This window comes from Sapajus apella, unplaced genomic scaffold, assembly GCF_009761245.1.
Source record: "Sapajus apella isolate SASKATOON/1434 unplaced genomic scaffold, GSC_monkey_1.0 scaffold59, whole genome shotgun sequence".
Taxonomy (NCBI): domain Eukaryota; kingdom Metazoa; phylum Chordata; class Mammalia; order Primates; family Cebidae; genus Sapajus; species Sapajus apella.
In genome coordinates, this window is record NW_022436999.1 from 4,602,754 (window position 1) to 4,616,209 (window position 13,456).

At 43.9% G+C, this 13,456-nt stretch overlaps 1 protein-coding gene across 3 annotated transcripts in view; it reads right to left on the reverse strand.

The window, feature by feature from the left end:
* Positions 1-13,456, reverse strand: part of RAD51B (RAD51 paralog B) — a 670,105-nt gene that overhangs the window by 26,421 nt on the left and 630,228 nt on the right. Inside the window, exon 11 of one of the 3 annotated variants that reach the window (XM_032246048.1) lies at positions 10,954-11,465. The exons of the other annotated variants lie outside the window; for them this stretch is intronic. Coding sequence (XP_032101939.1) covers positions 11,290-11,465 — 176 coding nt within the window. The 3' untranslated portion in view covers positions 10,954-11,289. Of the gene's footprint in view, positions 1-10,953; positions 11,466-13,456 lie in introns of those variants that run through there. 3 annotated transcript variants of the gene reach the window in all.

Consider the following 13,456-nt stretch of genomic DNA (forward strand, 5'->3'; position numbering starts at 1 on the left):
CCATCATTGTACTCATAAGCCAATGCCTTTCACAAAGAATTTGAATTCTAGGGAGATTTTGAGCACAAAGCTGCAATGTCTTTGAGAACTTGATTTATGATGCAAGATGAACTGCTGTTAACTCTGGGGTCATTCACCCAGTGGGGATGAGAAGGGCAGCCCCATTAATCAAAAGGTAGCAGGAGACCCCTCCAGGTGAGCCAAATGCACAAAGGGAGGAAGTGAGTCCAGGTGGAAAAAGAGACCCCTCCCCTCATCGCTGGTATGGTCGGGAGACAGCTCTGCTTCAGGGAAGCTCGGAGGGATGGTCTAATGCACATTCTCGCAAAGAATCAGAGAGGCTGCAGCTTGTCTGAGAAGAATTTACATCCTGGCTCCAATACTCATGAGCTGTATGGCATTAAGCAAGCTATCTAAATCTGAACCTTGGGCCCTTCCAAGATGGCGATAATAGTACCTGCCTCAGAGGGTTGTTAGGAAAATAAGCAAGCATTTACTGAGTACCTAATACACGCCAGACTTGGCATGAGGTACTGGGGAGACGGTGGTAGAAGAGCTGACCGTTCCATGAAAGCACTTCTATAGTGCACTAGGCACAGACACTGCCTATCGTTTGTAGCTACTCAACAAATGTTACTTCCCTTCTCCTTATAATCTGTACCATTGGGCACCTACTGTGTGTGAGCTATTGTGTAGGCCCTTGGACCTGGCATCAAGTAGCAATTTGTAGCTTCACAACTGGTTTCACACATGAGAACAAATGTCAGCAGTTTTTGCACTTGCTCATGGAGAGACAGCAGGAGGGGTTTCGAGCTCACAAATCCCTTCAGTTGTAGCAGCCCTCCTTTAATTGATGTTATATCCTCGACTTCTTAGAAAGATCCAACCTATTTATTGATGGACATTGATACACCTGACACTGCTCTAGGTGCTTAAGAAAAAACTCAATGAATAAATCAAAGATGCCTGCCCTGCAGAGCTTATATGGTAGCAGAAAAGACACAGAAGGAAGGGTAAGCATTGTGAGCTGTTGATTATTTATTACCTTGTATAGAGATAAGTGCTTTGGGAAAATATAAGTAGAGCAGGATGGGGGTAAGCAGAGCAGGCTGCAATTTTAATTAAGTGGGGTAAGTCTCACAGAGAAGGTGATATTTCAGCAAAAACTTAAATGTGAGGGAGTTACCCACTATGTGAAGAAAGGAGCGGAGGGAGTCAGCTATGGTACTTTGGGGAAAAGGTTTCCAGCAAAGGGTTCAGAAGTGCAAAGGCCCTAAGGTGAAAGCATACCTGTGACAGGGGTCAGCTAGGAGACAGTGTGGCTGCAACAGGTGAGCAAGTGAGGAGCAGTGAGTGGCTGGGAAGCAGGTGCTGCTGGAACTGAGGGTGGGGGGATAGAGGGAGCTTTCTAGGCTTATGGAAGGGCTTTGCTTTCAGTCTGAGTGCAAAAGGGTCACTTGAGAGTTTTGAGCAAAGGAATGGCATGATTTGATTTATGTCTTAAAACTGGAGAGGAGATCATAAACTCAGGCCTTCCATGAAGGTTGGAAAACCATCCATTTATCTACCCCGTCATCTTCACAGGCCCCCTGGCATGAAGACTAGGCAGATTATTTCTAGTCCCATTTTACAAACTGGGGAAGTGGGTCTCAAACTGGGGAAGTGGGAAGGCTATGCATGTTCTCTGAGGATCCAGGGCTGGATAGTGATAGGCTGGGGACTGAATTCTTGCAGTGCCCCCCGACTTGGACTAAGATGGGTTTCTGGACACTGGGAGCTGTCTGCTCCACAGTGTCCATGGGGGTTTTATGCATCCTTGAGGATTGTTTCCGTGGAGAGAAAAGACCATCTGGGGCTACTTTGGTTTTTGAAAAGTTACACATTGAAACAACTCAGTTTTCTTTCAGGCTTTAAAGTTCATCTTATAAATCTTATTACATTCTAGTTACAAATCACAGATGGTCAATGAGAGTTTGTAGATGATATTCCCACATTTCAAAAGATCCTTCCTTACCTTGGGCGTCAATAACAAACATGATGCGTTGTACCTAGTACAACCCACATCATACATCTCAGAGTCAATCACACCAGGAAGGAGGAGGGCGGCACTGCTGGGGGCCCTGGGTCGGGGTGCAACTTGGCCAGGCACTAATCCATGACCAGGGCTCCCGGCCTCAGGGTCTGTGGGGTGGGCTTACTGGCAGTCACTGGCCGCAGGGCAGGGTGCCATAGGGAGGTGATTGGAGAGGCACCCGAATGAAGGGAGAAAGGGAATGTTTTCCCTTTCCTTATCTCCTACCTCCCTTTTTATCCTTAACTCTGGAGAAAAATTTGTTACTACAAAGTTGTAGGCTGGTTTTGCTTCTACCATGTTGATGAGCAGAGGCTCAAGGGGCAGTTTGACAGTGTAAGGCCCCTCTGAGGAGGCCTCCCATTGCCTACCTCAGGCTTTTCCTAACTCCCCGCTCTCCCCTTGGCCTCTCCATGGTCCATCTTTCTCTCTGCTGTCCTTCCTGCAGCATTCCTCCCCACCCCTCCCTTCTTTTGGCCTTGGGAGCTCTCCACCCTTCCCCTCCCAACCCTCCATACCCACGCTCTTTGTTGCTGGATTCAAGGTTCTCAATACAATAAAGCTTTGATGATTTGCCCCAATTGAGAAGGAATGTCAGCTGAAATTAATGAGGAGTCTGAATAATAGAACTTTAAAGCAAAGTTTGGTTGCTTTCACGTTAAGACATCCTTTTCAGAGAGAAGAGTTAGCATTTAAATGCAGTAATAGTTGATGTTGAAAAATGGGGCAATATGTCTTAGAGAATCTTTTCAGTAATTTACCAGAAACTAATCACTTATAATTAGCAAATACTTTCTTTGAATCAGAGTGTTTCTGCGTTGAAAACCTTTCATTTTTAGTGACCAACATCTTTAAAATCACTGATTTTACCAGACTTCTCTCAGATCCACAAGTTTCAACTCCCGAGTTCTTCGTGGCAGAGGCATTTCCACACTGAAAGTCTCTCTAGAAATTTTTAATTTTTAATGACATAAGCAATACAGGAATATATTCCTTTTTTTTTTTTTGAGACAGAGTTTCGCTCTTGTTACCCAGGCTGGAGTGCAATGGCGCGATCTCGGCTCACCGCAACCTCCGCCTCCTGAGTTCAGGCAATTCTCCTGCCTCAGCCTCCTGAGTAGCTGGGACTACAGGCACGCGCCACCATGCCCAGCTAATTTTTTGTAGTTTTAGTAGAGACGGGGTTTCACCATGTTGACCAGGATGGTCTTGATCTCTTGACCTTGTGATCTACCCACCTCGGCCTCCCAAAGTGCTGGGATTACAGGCTTGAGCCACCGCGCCCGGCCTAGGAATATATTCTTGAAAAAAATTAATACCTTAAAAGGAACAAATTAAAATCACATAAATAAAACCATTTTCTGTTATCCCATTTATATTACTTTCTTTAAGGTGGTAACAACGTATTCTCTATAACAAACCATTCTGCACAAAAATTCCTTCTCCAGGGTCCTACCCAAAAGGCAACTATCCACACTTGATTGGATCCTACACGTTTAAAAAGTAAGTAGTGGCTGAGGGAGTTACAGCTCTCAGCTTCCCAGTCAATATCTTTATTCCTCAATTCTCCCCACTTCTTTACCACATCTCTGCATCCTCCACACGCATGTATCTGCCAGAAAATCTCACCAAGTGAAGCATATCTGGCAAACGTTAATAATTAGGAAATCTAGACGAGGGCACTTGGGTGTTCATTATATTATTTTCTCTACTTTTCTGAATGTTGAAAATTTTCATAATGAAAAAAGAAAGAAAAAGAAAAACTCACAAAATTCTAAGAACAATAAAACAGCAAATGATCCTGGGAAGAAGAAAGGACCGGTTCTAGTTACCGCTATTTCCCTCTTCCTAGAGAGTCCCAGCCCTGCACTGGGAAAGGCTGTGCCTCTCCTGTGGGAATCGGAACATAGAAACGTCTGGTGTATTTCTTAGTAATATGGCTGCTTTTTCAAGCTCTTTCATACTTGTTCTTCTTTTACTTGCACAACAAGCCTTTGGGGGTAAAAAAGGCAAGTGGGTTTCCCCCATTTTACAGAAATGATATTATTGGAAACCAAGAGGTTTCATGATACTAGCTAATAATACCAGCTCATAGTTACTGCTTTCTTACTAGGCCATAGGCACTGTTCTAGCTACTTATGTGCACCGAATAATTTTAGCCTTACAATAATTTTAAGAATTATGTGCATAATCAATCGCCTGAGATCACAAAGCTAGTAAGTGGTGGACTGCAGTATGAACCAGGCAGTCTACTCATGGGTCTAAACTCACAAGCACCTATGTCCTCATGTAATAACATTACAGATGTCTTTCTAGCATCCCAAGAGTGGAAATCTGGCAGCCTTCAGGGTGCATTCAGACTATAAAAGCATTTATTTGGCTTATACAGTATTTTATAATTTTTGAATTTCAAGATGTATTTAAAGAGAGATTTTATCTGAAAATCCAGATTTCTGGCTTCCCTTGTAAAATCAGACGTTCTGGCAACGTGAGGCCAGCATCCCACAAGATAACAAGTGATTGGTGCTGAGATTGTGAAAGAAAAATTTTCATGACACTTGTTAAAGATTTTGAGGAAGACTTTATTCAAGAAAGTATACTGCAGTGGGGTTTTGCAGTAGTGGAGAGATGGGCTCAACTCAGAATACACTAAGGAAAAGTGGGAATTTATAGCCAAGGAGCAGGGTGGATGTCAGTGGATGACTAAGAAACACCAAGGCTAGGGGGATTCTGGCTAAACTGACATGGCAGGGTTCTCTGAAGGCCGACAAGAGTGATAGGACACAAAACGAGGGGGCTGAGGAATTCGATAAGGTATTGAGAGTGATCAATACCAAGGGTGGAGAATTTTCACAAGTGACTTAGCAGGATTCTTGCTAAAATTGGACTAAGCAAGCCAAGGACAGAGCCCAAGGTCGGGGTTTAGTCAGAAAGAGGACTCAGAGGAGCCTGACTCAAGTTTGATCAAGGAAGAGTCTTTGTCAGTAACTGCTGCCCCTTTAAATAGAGTATGTTCTCTCTAATCTGTCAGTCCCTACAACTCCCTATTATTGCAGCTGGCCTCTTTGTGCAACTCTTTTTACCTGTCTACCATGAGCATTTGAGTTTGTAACCCCTGTACTATTAAAAAAAGACAAACCCTAATGAAGCAGAATGTAATTTCTGTCCTGATACCATCAACACACTGCCTAAGTCATTTATTCATTCGTCTTTCCATGTAATAACCATCCATTCATGTATCCATCTATCCATCTTTTCATTCTTCCTGTCTCATGCACCCTAGCTTAGCAATTGTCAAACTGAACAGTCATACCTGAATTTCTTGGCCAGTATCCACTTTTCTCCAAATCAGATAACAGGGGCAAGATCAGAGGGTAAGGAATGTCCTGTGAGGAAAACAGTTATGAACTGAGCTATGTCCCTTCAAAATTCATATGTGAAGTGCTAACCTCCAATGAGACTGTGTTTGGAGATAGAGCCTTTAAAAGAAGGTAATCAGTGGCCAGGCACAGTGACTTATACCTGTAATCCCAGCACTTTGGGAAGCCCAGTGGGGCATATTACCTGGGGTCAGGAGTTCAAGACCAGCCTGGCTAACATGGCGAAGTCCCATCTCTATAAAAAATACAAAAATTAGCCGGGTGTGGTGTTGTGTGCCTGTAGTCCCAGCTACTTAGGAGGCTGAGGCAGGAGAAATGCTTGAACCAGGGAGATGGAGATTGCAGTGAGTCAAGATCATGCCACTGCACCCCAGACTGGGCAATAGAGCGAGACTCCATCTCAGAAAAGAAAAGAAAAGATAATGAATTGTATATCATGGTCAGCAACAGAAAATAAAATAAAAGGATGTCATTAAGATTAAACAAGGTCATAAATATGAAGTCCTAGCCTCATGGTGATCTCAAACCAATAAACATAGAATGGACACACAGAAAATAAAAACCAAGAAAATGAGGTTCTATCCAATGGAACTAGTGTCTTTATAAGAAGTGGACAAGACGCTAGGAGCTCACATACACAGAACAAGCCAGGTAAGGACACAGAGAGATGATGTCCATCTGCAAGCCAAGGAGAGAGGCCTTCGGAGAAACCAAACCTGCTGGAACCTTGATCTTGAACTTCCAGCCTCCAGAACTGTGAGAAAATAAATTTCTGATCTGTAAGCCATGCAGTCTGTGGTATTCTCTTATGCAGCCTGAGCAGATGCATATGGCAAGGAACCACTGTCCAGGTACCCTCTGCCTTTTCAATCCCTCTCACTCTCTCCACTTTCCCTGAACAAGCAGTCACCTAACATCCAAGGCCATGTGAATAGCTACGAAGAGAAGGTGTTGGTAATCCCAGTTAAAAAGGTTTATGGTTTCTCCAGGGGTGTGACTGCACCATCAGGATGGGCTTTGAGGGTGGGAAAGGGCTGGGGAGATGCCACTGAAGAATTCTACCAGCAAGATGAACTCAGGCCACTTCACTAAACCTTGTGTGCTTGAAATGGAGAGTTGTTGCAGACTTTGGAGTTGGGGTATGGGCATGAAAAATATTAGCAAAACCCAAGGTAGCTTAAGGAACACTGAGAGGTATAGGTTCATCCAGCTAGTTGGTTGGGTTTAGCAAGCAGTTTTTGTCTGGAGATCCTGAGTCCAGCTTAAACAGTGATGATCAGAATAATCACTGCAAAATTTGCCTCACTTTAAGCCTTGCTCCAGCTTTCCACCAGGTGTTCTAGTCAAAGAGGCTCATGGTATTGACACAAAGATAGGTGGTTGTTGATTAACTCCAGACGGGTACAGAAAACTGGGAGAAAGCCAAACTGGCTTCTGCTTTATCTCTGCATCAACTTTCAAGCTGTTAGATTGGTAATGACTGTGGGGTTTGGACAATGGTGTTGGCATGACAGGCTGGACAAACCCCATGTGGGTTCCTGGTCAGCCAATGGCAATAGACCTCAACCTCCCATTCTAAATAGAATGGGCAGGGATCTGGAGGTGCTCCGGAGGAACTGACTGGAACCCCACAGTAGCAGCTCTGGAAACACTGTCAGTTACCTTCTTTGCTATCACGGGCTCCTAGGGAAACGCTGCAATTTTAGTCACTAGATAAAAATGTCAGTCACAAGACAAAGTTTCACTGATGATTTAATCACCATTGACATACTTGGAGGTCAGGAAAGGGCAAGGAAATACAGACATTTAGACTAGCCTCTCCTTCAGTCCTAGACTCATGTCCACTAAAAATAATGTGGGCAGACTGAAATTTGAATGCACATGGTTTGGGTTTGGCTTTTAGCCATCTGATGGGTTACAAAGGTAATGGTATCTAATGAATAATTGGTAAAACATACTATCACAATTCAGTTTTTCCCCTAAGCCTCTGGTTGATGCATGAATTTCATATAAAGCACAATTTCTCAACTCAGCTGAAATAGGGAAAAACCACACATGACTAGTCTTCCAAAAACCATCATGAAGATTTGTGAATAACTTCCAATAAAGAGCTTTGAGCACTGAGAACACAATTGGCAAAAACTTTATTGAAACTGAATCCTTCACTTGTGTTCTAAAATCTTAGTTTGAAAGTTATTTGGGACTTGTTAGTCAAGAATCTGGGCTTTACAAGACCTGAGGGTGGGGGCTGAAGAAAGGCAATGGGGATGGGGAAAAGGATCCTTGCAGGGGCCAGAGAAGACCCTGGGGGTTAATGAAGAAGGAATATCTTTCCACTTGCTTGGTCAGTGTTCCTCAATGGAAGTTCCTCTTCCTTCTGCTGATACCTGTTTTTTGGGAAAAGGAAGTAACTCCAAAAACTGGTGGAAGGAGAAAAGGTAGCTGGGTCCCATGGGGGGTACATAATCTTCCTTAGCTAAGAGAGGATTTTATTTCCATTCCTTTTTTCATTACATACCTTCTCCAATATTCTTTATATTCTTAAATAAACCTCAACAGCTCTTCCTTTCCACTCACTAGTCCTATACCTCTGTGACTGGGCACTTCAGCAGGGTGAGAAGTAAAATTTTGGAGCCAGGGGCTGGAGGTGAGCAATGATAGGAGATGCCTAGGCTGTGAGAGTATAAGGGGACCACGTCTACAGTTATGAGCAAGAAGCAAGAGAGAATGGGTATGCTTGCGGTGGTCCAGTTAGAGGGTATACAGCCTGCCCTGGAGTCCATCACTGTCTTGCCCTCTCACAGCCCCTCTACGAGAAAATGCCAGCCCACACTTCCTGCTGCTTGGGCAGCCATGGTTTCAGGGACTGCCTTAGCCAACAAGGGATTGGTTAGCTAGTGACCAATGATGTTGTCTGAGACAAAACACTCAGATAAGCCCTAGATAACGAGATTCTCTCTTCAGAATTGTAACCAAGGAAAAAAGCCAATGGGAACTGAAGTTGAAAGGCTAAGGGGTAGGGAGAAACACAAGGATAAACCATGTGCAAACTGAAGTTTTGAGTAAACAGAACTATACAGCATGCAGGACAAATCTGGGGCGAGCAGGAGAACAGCCCTGGGCAGACACACAGAGAAAAGCAGAGACCCCAGGATCATGAATTTCCAGGGCTGCCTCCCCTCTGGAAGGCTTTCCAATTCCACACCACCTATTTCCTTACCAGTATGTGTCCCCTTTTACTGGAGACAATTGAGACTCTTCTTCCCAGTGAAAACAGCCCAACTGTAATAGAAGTTTCTACACGTCCCATGTAGGTAGGTTGAAAACTGAATTATTATCTGAAGATATCAGCAGAAGCTAGAGGATCTCCCCATCTAGAGTTAACTAGAGTAGGCTGGCTCTCAGCAAACATGGCCTACCACCGTAGCTTACTTGGAAGCAGCTTGTGTACTTGAGATTAGGTTTTAGGCAGGAAATAGTGTGACCTAATTTCTCCTTTGTTCTTATCATGTCAGGTTATGCCAAGTCTATGTTTGAGACCTGAAGAAAGGAAGTCTTGGAATCTACAAAATATTAGTTTGGTCTGAGAAAGTTAAATCCCTGTTAAGTCACCAAAATCCAGGTCCACAAATCTCTCTGAGAAAAGCTTTAAACCCATGATTTTTTCACTGGTTGAAAGGAGCAAAGAGGTGTGGTGGTCATGTTGGTTCACCAACAACAGCTTATGAATCATTTGTTATCTCCCATTTCAAGGCTCAGGAGGGCTAAACCGGAAGGAAAATCAAAAGCAACTCTTGTCAATATGAGACCTCCCTCGTCTCTCATGTCCACAGCCTTGGAAATGTCCCCAGGCAAGGCTGCCATCAGCACTTGACCGAAAGCACATGCAGGCAGCCCATTCAGATCAGGAATTCATTATTGAAAGAATAATAAGGGAAAGTTTCTCTCTCTCTCTTGCAAGGAGAGCTGCTTTCTGGAAAAGTCACAGGGCTTTGAAGGAAAGTGCATCATGTCTGGTAACAAGGGGCAGAATGGAAATGGAAGGGCACATTTCCAAAAGCCTTTTCATACAGGGCATGATGGTCTGGGGTCACTCAAAACTAGTTGTTCTATCTTAAATGTGTTATTGAAATCAGGCCATGACTCCCTTTAACCCACTATCCCTTTCCAGAGTTATTTGTGTCTGAAAGCTCTAGAGGAAAGGTACCCAGAGCTAATTAGAGTTAACTGGTTTTTCCTGGCTACCCCTCTATTTCAAAAGGTCACCTGTGGACTAAAATGGGCTGCAAAACTGTTTGGTTTTCCTTAACACTACCCCATAAATCTTTGATGTATGCCACGTAATCTGAGGGAAAAGTATATAAGCGTGAATATGGAAGAAGGAAACATTTGCAAGCCCAGTGGGTATAGCTGTGCATGACCAACATTACAGGTGTTTACCAATATCCAGTTCCCTTCCCTTCAGAATACGGAGCAGGTGGTACCTTCTTGCCTCCTGGAAGTTAGGAGTAGCTGCATGGCTGCATAGCCATGAGAATAGAAGTAATGTATATAATTTTTTGAGAGAAGAACTGAATTACCAGTGCTCAAGTTCTCTCTCCTCCTACCCACCTCTCCCTTCCCCTACTGTGGACTGTGGCAGTGCATGTTAACACTGAAGTGCAATACTGAGTCCTATATGGGGGAGAGCTTATCTGGAGAGGCTCAGACATGCATGGATTTTGCAAGTCACTGAGATTTGGGGGGACTGTTTGATAGGCAACAAAACCAAATGTGTCCTGACTTACGTCGAGTGATTTATTGGTTTTCTCTCCTCTCAGATCCATCTGAAGTTTTGGAAAATTTGTGGTCCATCTGAACCCTGCCCTCACTGAAATTCAGAAGTAGGCAGTGTGTTTTCTCTCACACTTAGGATGTTTGGCTGAGAAGTGTGATGTGTGCCTTCCCTCCATTTGTGCAAAAGAAGCCTCTTTGAATTCTGGAGTGGAATAAAGAAAGCCCTTTCACAGCCACAGGAGAAAAGTGATGGTGATGATATTGAAACCAAAACTTGGAAAAAATGAGCCTTCCAAATGGTTCCAAGACCAGTTTTTAGGCTAGAATCAGATATTTTGCACTTCTCCTTGCCTTCGCTTACTTTTCTCCCATTACCTAATCCTTGTCCTCCCTTTCCAGAATTCTCCTTTGGCAATCCTGGTTTTGCTGGACAAACTTTCACAGCCCTGTCTCTGAGCAGTAATTTTGCTTTGTTCACAACACACAACCTAAAAGACATTATGCACAGAGTTCAAGGCTCTCTGGGTTAATCCAAAACATTCCCCCTGTGGGCTGACAGGGACCACACATTTCTGAATCTCCACCAGGACTGCAATACCTTCATAGAATAGCTGGAAGGCTAACATAATTAGGGAGACAAAGTTGAACTTTGACACAGTGAGCTGCAGTCAACTGTGACTGCACTGCTGCACTCCAGCCTGGGAGACACACTCACACACACACACACACCCCCCTAAAAAGTCTCTGAATTGCATCATTAATTACTTTCAATAAAAGTAATTAATGATACAAGATGCCTCACTAGCATCTCATGGGTGGTACCAGCTTGGCAGATTTTCAGCTCACGGGGAAGAATGCTACCTGTGTCCTTCTTTCTCGTGAACATTTCCTGGGTCAACTTTCCTGTGCATGTCTCCTAATCGTTAGTAATGATGACAAGAGAAGGCAGTGATGGAGCCCCTACTGTATTCTGAGCATCACTGCCCAGAGTCCAAGATCAAACCACTAGCATTGTTCCTGGTGATTCTTTTATTTAGAAACTACTCACTGAGTTCTTCACTATTATGAGTGTAGTATTGTGCTGAGTACTTGATGAATTGAGATTGGCTGAGAGTTGTGATCAGAAATCTTACATGGGCGAGGAATGAGAGACAAAAGAGAGTAGAACTGCCTAAGTTCACATCCACATTTCATCCTTCCCGGTGACAGACTGAACCTCTCTTGCTTCAGTGCCTCATCTGTAAAGAAGGAATAATACAAAGTTCTCCCTTGTAAGATTACTAGAGGCATTAGAGAAGTCTGTGTATGTAAAGTGCTCCATATCAGAGGCAGGGCTTAGGTCCTGTCCCTGCAGCATGGTTTGTGTTGAAGGCCTGGGGGGCCTTGGGCAGGAGACTACGGTACTGGTTTGTCAATCACTGCATATTGGGCACTCTCTTAGTGTTTCTTGGGGTCAAAAAGGTAATGTCAAGGAGGAGCCACTTAATTTTTGACATTTGGGATTGGGATATGTCTTCCTCTTACTTTTTTGAGACGCATTTGAGTGATCTTTTTTTTTTTTTTTTTGAGACGGAGTTTCGCTCTTGTTACCCAGGCTGGAGTGCAGTGGCGCGATCTTGGCTCACCGCAACCTCCGCCTCCCAGGTTCAGGCAATTCTCCTGCCTCAGCCTCCTGAGTCGCTGGGATTACAGGCACGCACCACCATGCCCAGCTAATTTTTTGTATTTTTAGTAGAGACGGGGTTTCACCATGTTGACCAGGATGGTCTCGATCTCTTGACCTCGTGATCCACCCGCCTCGGCCTCCCAAAGTGTTGGGATTACAGGCTTGAGCCACCGCGCCCGGTCCTTGAGTGATCTTTTTTAAGTGTGAACAATTTGGCTTTTTTTTCTTGGCAGACAGTGAAAGCAAAGAGAGAACAAATTAAGAGTTGCAGAGAACAGACAACATCTATCCCAATGAAAGGGAGAAAAAGTAATATATTTTCCCCATGTGTCTCAAGGTTCATGGCTGAGATCTCTATAACAAAATACAGATTAACAAGAGAAAAACATCTACATTTACCTTTTTCTTCTTTGAAATGGAAAGTACCTACTAAGTGATTCAGAACCAAAATCAAAACCATGACTTCACCATGGACTAAGAAGGGTTCTCAAAAGAGAGTGCAAAAAGAAGCAGCCCTCCCAAATCCAGAGCCACCCCCAAAGATAGTCAGAGATACAAATAAACCTCCCACGTGCTGGCAATAGTTGGTATGATAGCCGCAAAGAGGGTGCAACCCACATTTCTCTCCAGCCATATTCTTGAGTTCCCCTCCCCTGAAGTTGGTTGGGGAACTCAAGACAGCTTGCATGCCCCAACAGGGAGAAAATCAAACCAAGTTATCTGGAAAGAAATTGAGACAAAGAAAGAGACAGCAGTCCCTGAGAAGGAAGGGATCAATAACAAATGGGCAACTTAAAGCCAGATTTAGCCAGAGAGTCACAATTCGGTGTCTGTGTGTGTGTGTCTATGCGTGTGTGTGTGTGTCTATGCGTGTGTGTGTGTGTGTGTGTGTTCCTGCTAATCTGAATTTGGGAAGGAAGATTCAAGGAGAAATTTTTACCTTCTCTCTCGACCAAGCACTACAGAGGTCGGGGAGAGCTGACCTTGATAAGAATTCTTATTTTTCCAGCTCTTTTGTTAGTTGCCCCAGGATCTCATCTGTAAGATCCAGAATGAGTGGGGTGTCTCAGCTACCCCATATTGGGCACCAGAAACTGTAGGGGAGAAAAATAGTATCTTTTTCTTACCTATTGCAAGGTTCATGGCCAAGACCCCTATAACAAAAGACAGATTTACAAGAGAAGGCCAAGCTCACACCTGTAATCCCAGCACTTTGGGAGACTGAGGCAGGCGGATCTCCTACAAACAGGAGCTCAAGCCCAGCCTGGTCAACATGGCGAAACTCTGTCTCTACTAAAAAAAAAAAAAATAGAAAAATTAGCCAGGTGTGATGGTGCATGCCTGTAATCTTGGCTACATGGGAAGCTGAGGCAGCAGAATCACTTGAACCTGTGATGCAGAGGTTGTAGTGAGCCAAGATCACGCCACTGTACTCCAGCTTAGGCGACAGAGTAAGACTCCACCTCAAAAAAACAAAAACAACAAAAACATTTACAAGAGAAAAGCATACATTTTATTTAATGTAAATTTTATGTGACATGAGAACCTTTAGAAATGAAGAAC